This window comes from Prinia subflava, chromosome 2 (assembly GCF_021018805.1).
Source record: "Prinia subflava isolate CZ2003 ecotype Zambia chromosome 2, Cam_Psub_1.2, whole genome shotgun sequence".
Lineage (NCBI taxonomy): Eukaryota > Metazoa > Chordata > Aves > Passeriformes > Cisticolidae > Prinia > Prinia subflava.
Window position 1 is genome coordinate 86,176,327 of NC_086248.1, and position 12,275 is coordinate 86,188,601.

The window sequence follows — 12,275 nt, forward strand, 5'->3', positions numbered from 1 at the left end:
AAATAACTCAAACCCATTTATATACTTCTTTATCTTGATGTATGGAACAACTTTCTTTCCACAGTCATGAACTCCCAAACTATAAGTACATCTAGTGATGCACTTGTGCTACTTTGCAATAATTTCAACTTCATGGTTCTCATCTCCCTCATTAATTATTACTGGGAACTATTCATGGGAACAAAAAACAAGAATCAAATCTAAAGTAGGTTGCCCTTCCAAGGTTTTCCACTCCAAACCTGACAAATTCTGCACTTTTGTACTAGAAATTGTCTACTACCTTTGAAGTGGTCCTGCACTTCCAGACCTAAAGAAGAGATAAAGTCAACCATCACAAACTGTTATCTATCACTTATAAGAAGAGATAAAGGGCTTTTGTACAGTGCGGGTTGTCATTTAACGACAACTTCAATTACATTTTAATCTCTTCCTCAAAACTGGCTGGAGATACCTTTCCTGGTATTATAGATATATTCTCATAATAGTACTGCAATAACTCTTTCTACCATGTCATTAAAATTGATAAAAACTCAAAACAATTTGTACTGCCCAAGTCAGAGGACTTCCATGAAGGTATATGATTTTGATCAACAAAAAGCCAGACTTCATATATGGATTTAAGCAAACAGTGAAGCTCAGATCAGAAAGGGTAGAAAAGGTGCCTGAACCTCTGTGTCTACAAAGCCAATGTTCCAATTACTAATACTGTGATACATTACTTGTGGAACATTGGGCATTGGCCAGAAAATGACTAGAGCTGTCAAGAACTGACATGCCTAAAAACATATCTATTTTTTCACCTTCATGATTTGGTGATATTATCTGTCCTTTCTTTATCTCTCTGATAGTGATTGCAGAGGTGAAAACCCTGATTCTCATTCTAAACCTAACTGTGATAGTTTATGTGATATTGAAACGTTTATTCAAATCTCGACTACCCTCAAAACATTAGGGGAGTTCACACATGTCCAGATTCTTCTCTCTCTGACTTCAGGGGACTTTTCTTAGGTTCACTGCCATGCCTGACACTCATAGAATCGCTTTTTCTGCTGTGTCTCTGCCAAATTAACCACAATTTCACTTGTAAGCTGTTCCAGATAAAACCGGCTGAGGGCACCAAATCATCTACAATGCACCAAGCTTCAAAGTACTTGGTAGTCCTCAAGGTATACATAAGTGCAGGTACTCTCTGACCCATATGTTGCTTATAAGACATGGTAACAAATTTATCTCTTATTAATATTAGCAAACACTAGTCTTCCCATATTAAATCTCTATTCCAGGGAAGCAGTTGTATCTCTGCATGTTTTAACTACATGGTTAAGCAGACTGTTCATCATGTCACAAGTTTCAGTCTGAAAAGTCACAGTAGTTAGACTGCAGTAAAGCACAGCCCCCAGACTCAGTCTGTTCAGCTAATAAGATGTCTTAATGCCCATTCTTTAAACCTAAATCCTGCAATGTGAGATTCAACACAGATTATTTGTTGGTTTTTGCATACCTATTATCACTTATAATTAGTTATCACTTATAATTCATTAACTTTTGACTCCATTATGCATGGAACGAATTCTTGTAATTCCATGTCAATGAACTACATCGGTTCTGCATAGCTAAAACTGCCTTGCTGAGAGATGGCTCTGAGCTGCAGCTCCTAACATGAGCAGCCTGGAGCTTTGGGAAAGTGCAATTCCAAACTCTTTTATCTAATGCATCTCTGGTAGGCATACTTTGGTCAGGAAATTAGAACAGTCTAACAGCATAACTGAGAAGCAGATGCATTGAGTAAGGAGTCCGTGTTTTGATCATGTCCATAATTTTTCAGTCTCAAAGTACGTGATTTAAATACAGACCAAAAGGGCCAAATCCTTGTCTGTGACCACAGGTGGCTGCAATGTGCATTGGCAGGCAGACAGGAGCAGAAACAGCAGGCAGTTTTTATTCTCTCCACATCCTGCTGTAGTTTAATGTAGGTTTCATATTCCTACTGTAAATTACAGCCCATTGCTTTTACGTACTGACATACTGATGACTTCCCCAAAGGAAACAGCTAATATTCACCAACCATGCAGCAGCTGCCATAACCCTTACCTGAGCTGTGGATGAAAGGAGCCAGGAGCCATCATAACTGTCCTACAGGAACCTGTTTGTTGGGCACCAGGATGCCGTTTCATTCATGGGCTTCTTTCATGTGGTTGCACTTAACAGCATCAATTACACGAAGAAATCCGGCCCTGTCAAACTGTGTCTGAAAAGTTTGACATTCAAAGTTGTTTTACCCTTCTGTGTCAGCTCTCTTCATGTGAATGTAACTCCTGTGAACTCTTGTGCATTGAAATGCATAGAACTGCCAAGGGTTCCTTTCAGGAATAAATTAAACCTGTGACTTCTTCAAAATACTCACAACTCAGTAGCTTCTGTGTGTTTCTTCTAAGTAGTAAATGAAATAAGTGACTAAAAATCTGACATGTTGAATTCTTCTCATTCTAAGAAAAGGCTTTTAATGGATAATCCAAAGTTCTTTCTCATATTGAAAATAAGCTCTGTTGACACTTCAGTCATGAGATCACACCTGATGATGTCCAGCAGCCCACTGATAAATTTGACCAATGCTGTAGGATTTTTTCAGTGAAGGATTCAAATCAGCTGCTATACTTAGGATACTCAGTTCACCAGTACAGATCATCTGATATTGTAGAACCTGTCCAAAATCAGATACCTTGTAGTAGTTATGTTCTCTAGAAAAGCAATCTTTCTGGGAGCAGCTAACATTTGAATCATGAAAGAGTATCTTCTTGGGTCTCATACTTGTGGAACAAGCTAAAGCTGGGGTTGGCTATTGACTCCTGCTCATGTCTTGCATCATAGAAAGTCTTTAGAAGAGATGAACAAGCAATTCCTTCAGGCATTTTGCAAAATTACAAAGGCTGTGACTTAGCCTTTGTAAGGTATGTGACAAACAAGGGTATTCTTAAAACCCCAGCCACTGAGCAGAGGGAAACCAATCTCCCACAGAGAAATCCTTGGTGACAGCAAAGGAACACAATCTTCATTAAGGCAGTTGACAGGATATTTGATGCAGGAACAGTCATTTTTTGACACACAGTAGTTTTGGTCTGGTAAGAGCTATCTGGAATAGCAGAGAATATTTTATTAATTAATCTTTCATACTAGGAGAAGCCTAATATTCACTGAAAATTATATAGAAGACATAGCCAAAAATAGTAATTCATCCTTACTAGTACTTACAGAGGAAACAGAAATAAGCATGTTCCCCATGCCCTTGCCCACAGACACAACTATACATTTACACATGACTAAATTAAAAACTTGAATGACATGACTAGATTACAGAAGGAGAGAAGAGCAACTATTTTATTTTTCATGGCACAACTTTATTTTTTTCCTAGTTTGATCACTTTGGGGAATCCTCCACCCCCTTCCCCTTAGATTTCATCTAGCCGGGGAACCTATCATACTTCAGTGACCTGTTCTCCTGTAGCAAAAGTTCAAGTTCCTGGCCAGCTCTATTTCCAAGTTCTGCCATGTCAGCAGGAGTTCTTTTCAGTCCAACTCTACCCTTTTATCTACACTGTTTATCACTTTGCTTGCTCAAGATGAAAAAAGAATTTACTTATCTCTGTGTCTGACATTCTTCTTCATCTTTGTTCCTTTGACCTTTTCCACTTCAGGTCCTCATGGAAGCATGGGAAAAAGGAGTCAACCCAGAAGGAAACTCTACAAATCCCAGTAACTGGGACTTCAGCAACTCCTTCTTTTTTGCAGGAACTGTTGTCACCACTATAGGTGAGGTACTTTCCTTCCTTAAAAATTGGTGTTTCCTCCAACTGTCCTGTAAAGCCCCAGAAATGTGTGGACAGAATACACCTGCAAGACAATCAACCACTGTGGGTGCTGGTTTTCTATTGGTTTCCCATTATGCCTGTTATTTTTCCGTATACAGTATTTATTCTCCCAAAAAAGCTGAGTGCCTACTTGGTAGATGAAAGATCATTCTGTACATGGGCAGCACATCTTTAGGTTGCTTTGAAGCTCTGTGAGTTTGAAACTCACAACAAAATCAGAGATCTATAGAAAGTTATAATAGTAGCTGGAGAAGTAATATTTTTCATGTTTAATTTTCAGCTAGTAGCAGTGAACGCAAAAGGCTTCATCATAAGCAATGGCAATTTGCAGACAGATTTAATTGCAGAAAATCATAAATCCACAAGTTCCTGAAGCTTAATGTAGTTGAGCTTCCAAGTTTACAAATACTCCATGATGCCTTCAGCTTGACTGTAGAGCCTTTTCATGTAGCTGTTTTCTTCCTTTTTTCCAGGCTATGGTAACCTGTCCCCCAGCACAGTGGCAGGGCAGATCTTCTGTGTGTTTTATGCCTTATTTGGAGTGCCCCTCAACCTGGCCTTCCTTAATCAGCTGGGAAAAGCTCTCAATGCTCATCTGCTTACCCTGGAAAGATGGGTGCAAAAGCCAGGGCGTGCCCAGGTACAGTGCCAATTTACCATTTGTTTTCACTATTTTTAAACTAGTTCAAGTTCTCTCAGATAGCTGCTGCTGCTAGCTTAGGTTTCCTTGTGTGAACCACAGCAGTTACATGGCCCTCTCTATCAGAAACTTGATACACTCAATTTACCTATGACAGCTTTAAAGCTATAGACTTTTGCTTGAGGGGCCCTAGATTTGCCTTTTTAAAACCTTACTCAGCAAAACCATAGACCTGGTGACCTTGACAGACCATATGTGTGTACACACATTGCCAAATCAAGCTCCTATTCTCCAGCCTATGCCAGCATCTATCCAGAGTCTAGCTCTACACTGTGCAAAGACAACTTATTTTTATTGGCCTAATGAACTGGCTGGAATCAGCTTTCCTGTTTGTGCCAGCAACTTAGCATTTCCTTCCTTTTCTTTTCTTAAAATGTGAATACTCCTCCTTACTTACAGTTTACTGGTGAGTCATTGAACTAATCCAGACATTTTTTAATAAGAAAAGCACTGATAACAAAAAATACGTGAGTGTCGTTTGTTATAAAGTTAGTGCATGTTTCTGAAAAAAGGTTCAATAAATTGACCCTTCAGTTAGGGAAAAGGGAGATCAGATATGTGAGATATGTTGAAACATTTCAGAGTTCTGGCACAAGTTTTTTCTTTTACATTTGTAAAATCTCTTGAGTCACTACATTCTTTATCTACAGTGGGGAAGCTATAAAGGTACCATGAAATGTAGACTTGGATTATACAAGCAAGAAATTCTTTAGCTGCATAACCTCTGCCTGTTCCCCAAACACATGCAGCTCTACCACCAGGATCTTCCTGCTAGTATAGCTGCATCTTTACTATTTTTCTGATAGCAGCTCAGGGATGTGATTTTTTATTTTCCCTTCTCACTTCTGAGTTGACACCTCATTTCTGACAGAACTACTATGACGAGACAAAGCTTTGGAGCTGTATCTGCTTGTTTGTTCTGAAAAGTTTATTCAAGGAAGTTGGTTTATTGCCTTATAAACAAAATTTTGTCATGCTCTGGGGAATTAATTGCAATCAGTTATTCCTTCATTATTCTTGACTTATTGTTCCAAACATTACACATTTATATGAGAAAGTTTTCAAAAGACAGGTTAAGTAATACTGTTCATTTTGGTATACATTTTAATGCAAAGTTTATTATGTAATTAAATGCTATTACAGTACTGGAATGAAGCAAATGAGAACAATTGAATTATATATCAACTATAATCATGTCAATCAGTAATTCTCAAACTGCTCTGCAAATGAGGTATCATTACACAGCTAGAGAGACACAACACATAATATAAAAGTGACTTGTCAAAGTCACCAAATCATCTCAAGCCAAGTTTCTCAAGCTCAGAGCATTATTTTTATGTGAGATAATTCAGAGAGAGAAATTAAAACATATCTGGACCTTCCAATTTATAAACAGTGGTTTGGCTTTTCATCCAGTCACAATAGGCTTATTAACAGAAAATCATACTCCAGTTTGATTGCCCTTGAGGGCATTTTTCAATAATTGTAATGAGTTTGCATCAGCCCACACATCATTAGTCAAAAGTTCACCAGAGTATGCTCCCTGGAAACCCATGAGTTCCTGATCATGGTTCCCAAACTCTTTAAGTCCCTTCAGGACCCATCCACTGATCTTTCTCTGCACCTATCTACCACAGTCACATATACAGTAACTTATCTCCCTAAAGGCAGCTGTTTGTTCTGAGAGGCACAGATCTGTCCTGTGCTAACACAAAACAGTCCTGCTCTGAGCACTTCTAAGTTAAAAATGAGAACAGGCAAACTGACTTCACTTAGGTTTCATCCAAACATATTTTTGGCTGAGCTCTTGCAAGCCACTTTATAAATCTCTGGAAGCAGTCATAGTGAAAAGAACCCTAATTTGTTCTTGCCAATCTTTGTTTCCTGAGTTATGCACTAAGTGGTGATTCTCCTTAAAGACAAGAGCTAGCTGACTACAAGAGCATCTCTACTTGTAGAGACTGAAATTGTAAAATGAGTATTTCATTCCAATAGCTGTCATAGTAAGTCTGAAAGCATGACTGGAGCATTCTTGAAAACTCACTGCAAAAAGCTGTTAAAAAAAATCCTCCTTTTTTTCCTAATTTTAAGATTTTTTTCATGTTTAGGTACAATATCTGCAGAATAAACAGTGAACTCAGCCTGCAGTACATGGAAGCACTGGCTTATCCTTCTTTTTTTTGCCATCGCTCCCAGGTGGGGTGGGTTTGTGAATCAAGCATAAAACAGACACAGCAATTTTGACAAGACAACTGCTCCATGCTCTTTAGCTGCCATCTTCCTCTTCTCTTTCAGGTGGTTCAAACACTGGCAGTGGCCATCTTCCTGACCACTGGGACCTTGCTTTTCCTGGTGTTCCCACCATTAGTCTTCAGTTATGTAGAAGGCTGGAGCTACGGAGAAGGCTTTTACTTCACCTTCATCACCCTCAGCACCATTGGCTTCGGGGACTATGTAGTAGGTAAAAAAAGAACATGAACTGGATTGAGCTTTGTTGAAATTCATAACTCTAGTATAAAACTAAATACAGGGAGCATAGATATCCATTCCACTCTAGATCTGGTCAAGAGTAAGCTCAGCCAGACCAGTAACAATGAGTTAATGTATTATAGGATATGAGCATTTTTTTCTTGACAGCCAACCTGAGAGTTACCTATTTCATTTCACACATGTCACATTCAACAGTGGCTGGGTCCAGGCTGGTACAAACACTATCAAGAGTGAAAGGTGGAATATAAATAAAATTTGTTTTTCAGTATTAAGTCTTTGAACCACACTCTCCTAACACTGATTTGTTTTAGCAAGCACCTACCATCCCAGCAACAAATCATATCAAATATTAAATAATCAGTAAATAAAATGGGGAGAAAATTACTGACAACCACAGGATGCCTCTGAAACAAAACAATCCCAGTGACGTTAGACTTTAGACTTCTATGTTGAGAATATCATGGTAGAGGGGCTACCATGATGGGGCTATGAGGGGCTATTTTTACACAAATTGATTTGAACAAATGCATAGTCTTGACAGATTATGTCTAATATGTTTATTTGTTAAAACCACTAGGGTTTCTTACTTCAAAAATAATATCTCTTCCCTCCTAGAGGTCATAACTCTGTCCCAAAAAGAGATAAAAAAGGATCCCATGCCAAATTTGGCACTGTGGAGTTTCACAACTGTATCAGCTGCACTGATTGTCCATGCTGTGAAAATATCAAACCAGGGATTAAGGGTCTCATAACCACTAAATTAAATGTCTACATTTTCTGTATTATCCAAGTGATTGTGAATCCCAAGTACTGGGTTCATATCACCCTCCAAAAAGCAATCACTGCATCACTAAATTGTAGCATTCTAAATCATCTGAGATCCCATGTGTGCCTCTTGAGTAAAATTTGATTAATATGGATTCAACATTTAATTTCCAAGAGTTTTCCCTCTGTTGTTGGCTAGGGACCGTTGACTTTGAGCATCCCTGATTAATATTAGATATAGCTATTTTTATTATACAACCTCAGCTTCAGGGATTTCATGCTAACTGTGCTAATCTTAACCCCAGAGATGGAGTGAAAAAAAAAATCTGTCTGCTGATGGATCACACAAGCTCATTAGGACATACACTTTTGCCAGGAGTGGAGAGGGCGTATGAATATGTATGTTTAGCAGACCAAAGCTGCCGAGATAAATATACAAATTTCCCTGGATTTTTCAGGCACGAATCCCAACAAGCACTATATCCCCGTGTACAGGAGCCTAACTGCGATATGGATTGTGTTTGGCTTGGCCTGGCTGGCTCTGGTCTTCAACGTGGGAGCTGACTTGATGGAAAGATACCTTCAGCTAAAGTGGCACAAGTCTGACTTAAGCTTGGCAGAAGGAGACACCACCAAATTGGAAGATGAACCTGAGCAGCCTAGAATCCATATCCCTAGCTGAGCAAGGTACAAAGGAAGCAGTCTTGAAACTGCATCTTCCATCTGTGAAGCTAAGCGACCTGTGTGGATAAAGGACTAAACCACAGGTTGTGGACTGTTTCCTACAGAGGAAATATTTCAGATACAGGGAAATATTCACACCTTGTGTAGGCATCAGCCAGTTAAAACCCCAAGGAAGGAGCATACATGGTTACACAGCTGTCCCAGAATTCATTTTACACTTCTCATTCGAAGGCAACTTCCCCTGAAATAATCAATTATTATCCTTTCTCTAGTGGGATTCAGTTCTTATGGTCACTCATTTTCCAAAAAAAAATCCAGAGTGACTACCTCCTAGCTTCAATAAGAAGTCATTTCACCAAGAATCTCAAGTGGAAAAAGTCAGGTACAGAAATCTTTCTTCATTTCCAATCAGAAAACAAACAAAACCACAGTGGAATACCATCAGTTATGAATACCTGATTAATGACATCCACCCAATTAAGATTCAGTTGATATTGTCTGAAATGAACAGCTTTCATATAAAATGACAGCATTTCTTTATTTTCTGGGCTAAAATACTTCTCTTTTAATTGTGACGAAATTATGTGTCTGTCCAGCTCTGCCTGGAGTGTTACAATTTGCTTCACAGAAAACTGCCAGCTCAAAGCAGGTCCTTATCACAGTTCATTTCACAGCCACTTGAAAACACCACTTTAAAGTAAATCTAAAAGCAAGGAGAAATCCTTATTTCCAGCCAGATCACAAATATCATTAGAGAATTTGCTTTGGGCCAGTTCATAGGTGAGCTATTATGCACCATACAGAACTGATGCTGTATGTTTACCTCTAAATAAGGCAAATGATAGGTTCTTGCATTGAATCTGATCCTCAGTCAGGCCCATTGTGTGAACCATCTGAAACAGGGAGATTGAATTTATCCCAGTCATTGCAAGTCAAAAGCAGCAGCAGCCAACCCCAAAGGGGCTGAAAAACCAAAGTACATATAAGCACCTGATAAGAGACTAGTCACTGAGATGCAGATCTGTAGTCATACTCTCTATTAAAGTAAACTCCAGAAATTTGATAAAATGACAATCCATTGATTTGGATATTTTATCTCAGTCATAACCAACATGTTCTGTGGGTATGCTTGTAATTGCATACATACTGCTATTTATTCAGTATGTTTATATGTCACAGTAACCATCAGTTAATCCCTTTGAACTCATTTATAAGTGGAAGTTTAATGTAAAGGATGAGTGAAATATGGCTGGTTATGTAGACTAGCCCCAAGCTAGCGTATGTCAGACTATATGAACATCATCAAATGTCAGCTTTTCAGCAGCTGCTTTGATATTTCATTTTGGAGACATGTCCATAGAACATGTAGAGACTTGTGCAGGTCACTAATTTTTCCTTCATACTTTTTGAGCTAGATTCTTACTTTTGAGAAGGGTCGCAACAGATGTTTGTTCTTACACCTGACAAGATGCATGTTTTCTTCACCAGTTGCTGACTCCTGCATAGTGCAGTGTGGCTACTCAAATCTGAAATGCTGGCATATAAGAATGCTTGTTATGGTTTATTCAACTAATTTTAAAAGGAATGTTCAAATGCTTATCCTATCCAAGATTTCCCTCATGACTTACCACTACCTACCTCACAGATTTTTATCTTCTCGGTTTTTGCACTGATCTTCCTCTATGCCCTCAGCTATTCCCATAAATTTATGCAATGGCTTTCTCTGTAGACTTTCACTGAGAGCAGCCAACTCTTTCCTCTCTGGCTTTTTGTATCTTTGCAAATCTCACGGGAAACTTTGTCTCTCAGTATTTTCTGTTCTTCAGACACAATGTTTGCACTTGCACTTGTTAACATCATCACTGCACTCTGTACCTGCCTTGTGTTAACACCATGAGACACTTTTGGCCTCTTTATGTAAAAGAGAAAACCGAAGTTCTGCTGACTTCTATATCTAACCTGTTTTGTTCACCTTGATGTTTTCCATTCCTTCTGTACTTTATCAAGCCACAGTCTGCCACAACACAAGCAGTAGTCTAAAGGTGATCCTCTCCAGTGTTTTACACCATGCTACATGCCATAAAAAAAAAGATAAAGAGGTTTATCAGGGATAGAAAGCACTTACCAACAAAGTGTTTCTTAAAATTATCCTTACTTGACATCTGACCGCAGGAAGTTTGGATTGCTTTTACTGCAGTCCAGAAAATTGCTCCTGTATCTGATACTGATCTTGCAAAGTAGCAGCAAATGGTGAGACTACCTCCTGGATTTTTGCTACTGCTGCATTTACTAAAGCTGACAGGAGCTGCAGCTGTTCTCCAGCTGCCCAACAGAAGACTCAGAAAGCTGCCTTTAAATCAAGCATATGGCCATGTTGGAAGAGAAATGAGAAGGATACTGATGCCTTCTCCTATGCGATAGAAATTTCTTGCTTATTTTGTCAATTTTTCAAGGTTCTGAAAAGCTCCTAAAGGTCATGCACATCCATAATAAAAGTTACTTTGAGATATGTACTGGGAGCACTGTCCCAGGTTTTGAGTGCGGGTGGACCAAGTGCTTTCTGGTAGTGTTCCTCTAATAAAAGTGTAGTCATCAAGTATCAACTCACCAGCTAAAAAAAGTGATGTGGAAGAACTGCACAATCACAAGGACTTGCTATGAGCCAGAGGAGTACACAAAAGGGATACTTTTGGTCTAATAACCCATTTTACCAGTGGTATATTTCTGCCCAGGATGGAGAGCACACATAGCTCCAAGCATGGAAAACAGCTTTTGCAGCCTCTGAATGAGGCTCTGGAGGCTGTGGCAGAAGCAATGGCCCAGGCAGTGTTCACCTGTGATGTGGAAAAGTAGCACTTTGTACTGAGCAGCCACCATCTCCAGTCCATGGCAGGACAAGAAGCAAAAGTCCTTCCAGGCTTACACTGACCCTTTTAGCCTACTCAACAAGCCCTTCTTCATCCTCAGATATACATGCTGTCCTTCCAGACAACACCAAAGTATCATTGGCAAAGATTTGAGCCTTTCTCTGTGGAGATGTAAATAGAGAACTGACAGAGAAGTGAGAATAATCAAGGAAACAGCCAGTTAAATATTATATATTTCTGTAAAGATTTGTTGTGAATCTTGATCTCTTTCTTCCCAAATTCTTTCTAATAAGCACACGCCTCATAACCAGGGTTTTCACAGCATAGCTTGTAGTTAAAAACTCCAATTCTCACTTGTAATTAGTTTTATATATTTTTAGTATAAACATTAAATTCTATATGTTTAGTCCATAATGTTTCAACAGGTATACTTAGTGTGCTTTGTATAAACTATCTGGGTTTAAATACAGCTAAAATGTAAAAATGTCACTCAGATGTGTCTATTTCCTGATCTTAAATGTGATGAGTAAATATATACTTTTAGAATCTTTGCATTTTTTCTTACTTATGTATATTTTTATAGAAGATTTTCTTTTATATATATAAAATTCCACTTTTGTCTTTAAATATCACTGAGTCATGAATTCTGTCTGAAAAGGCAGAATTAAGACTGAGCAATAAGCAGCATTTTTTGGTTTTTTTCTAAGACTGCTCGGAACGATATCATTACACTGGAAGACTGCTGGAGGAGAGTACTGGAAATAGTCTAGCCTTTGCATATTAAATTTTGCATCTTGCCAGTGATATCACATGTTTATGCTAGTCAGTTTAAAGCACGTCTCAGAAAATCATGAATTAGCACATTGCCAGACCATTTCCAGGGGGGCAATACATGTTTGGAGG

The 12,275-nt window shown here is 38.6% G+C and overlaps 1 protein-coding gene across 2 annotated transcripts in view; it reads left to right on the forward strand.

The window, feature by feature from the left end:
• Positions 1–12,275, forward strand: part of LOC134547193 (potassium channel subfamily K member 16-like) — a 31,581-nt gene that overhangs the window by 6,687 nt on the left and 12,619 nt on the right. The window contains exons 2-5 of one of the 2 annotated variants that reach the window (XM_063390861.1): positions 3,693–3,807; positions 4,340–4,506; positions 6,862–7,027; positions 8,280–8,508. In XM_063390861.1, coding sequence (XP_063246931.1) covers positions 3,693–3,807; positions 4,340–4,506; positions 6,862–7,027; positions 8,280–8,503 — 672 coding nt within the window. In that variant the 3' untranslated portion in view covers positions 8,504–8,508. Of the gene's footprint in view, positions 1–3,692; positions 3,808–4,339; positions 4,507–6,861; positions 7,028–8,279; positions 11,916–12,275 lie in introns of those variants that run through there. The other variant, XM_063390860.1, reaches the window with a different exon arrangement.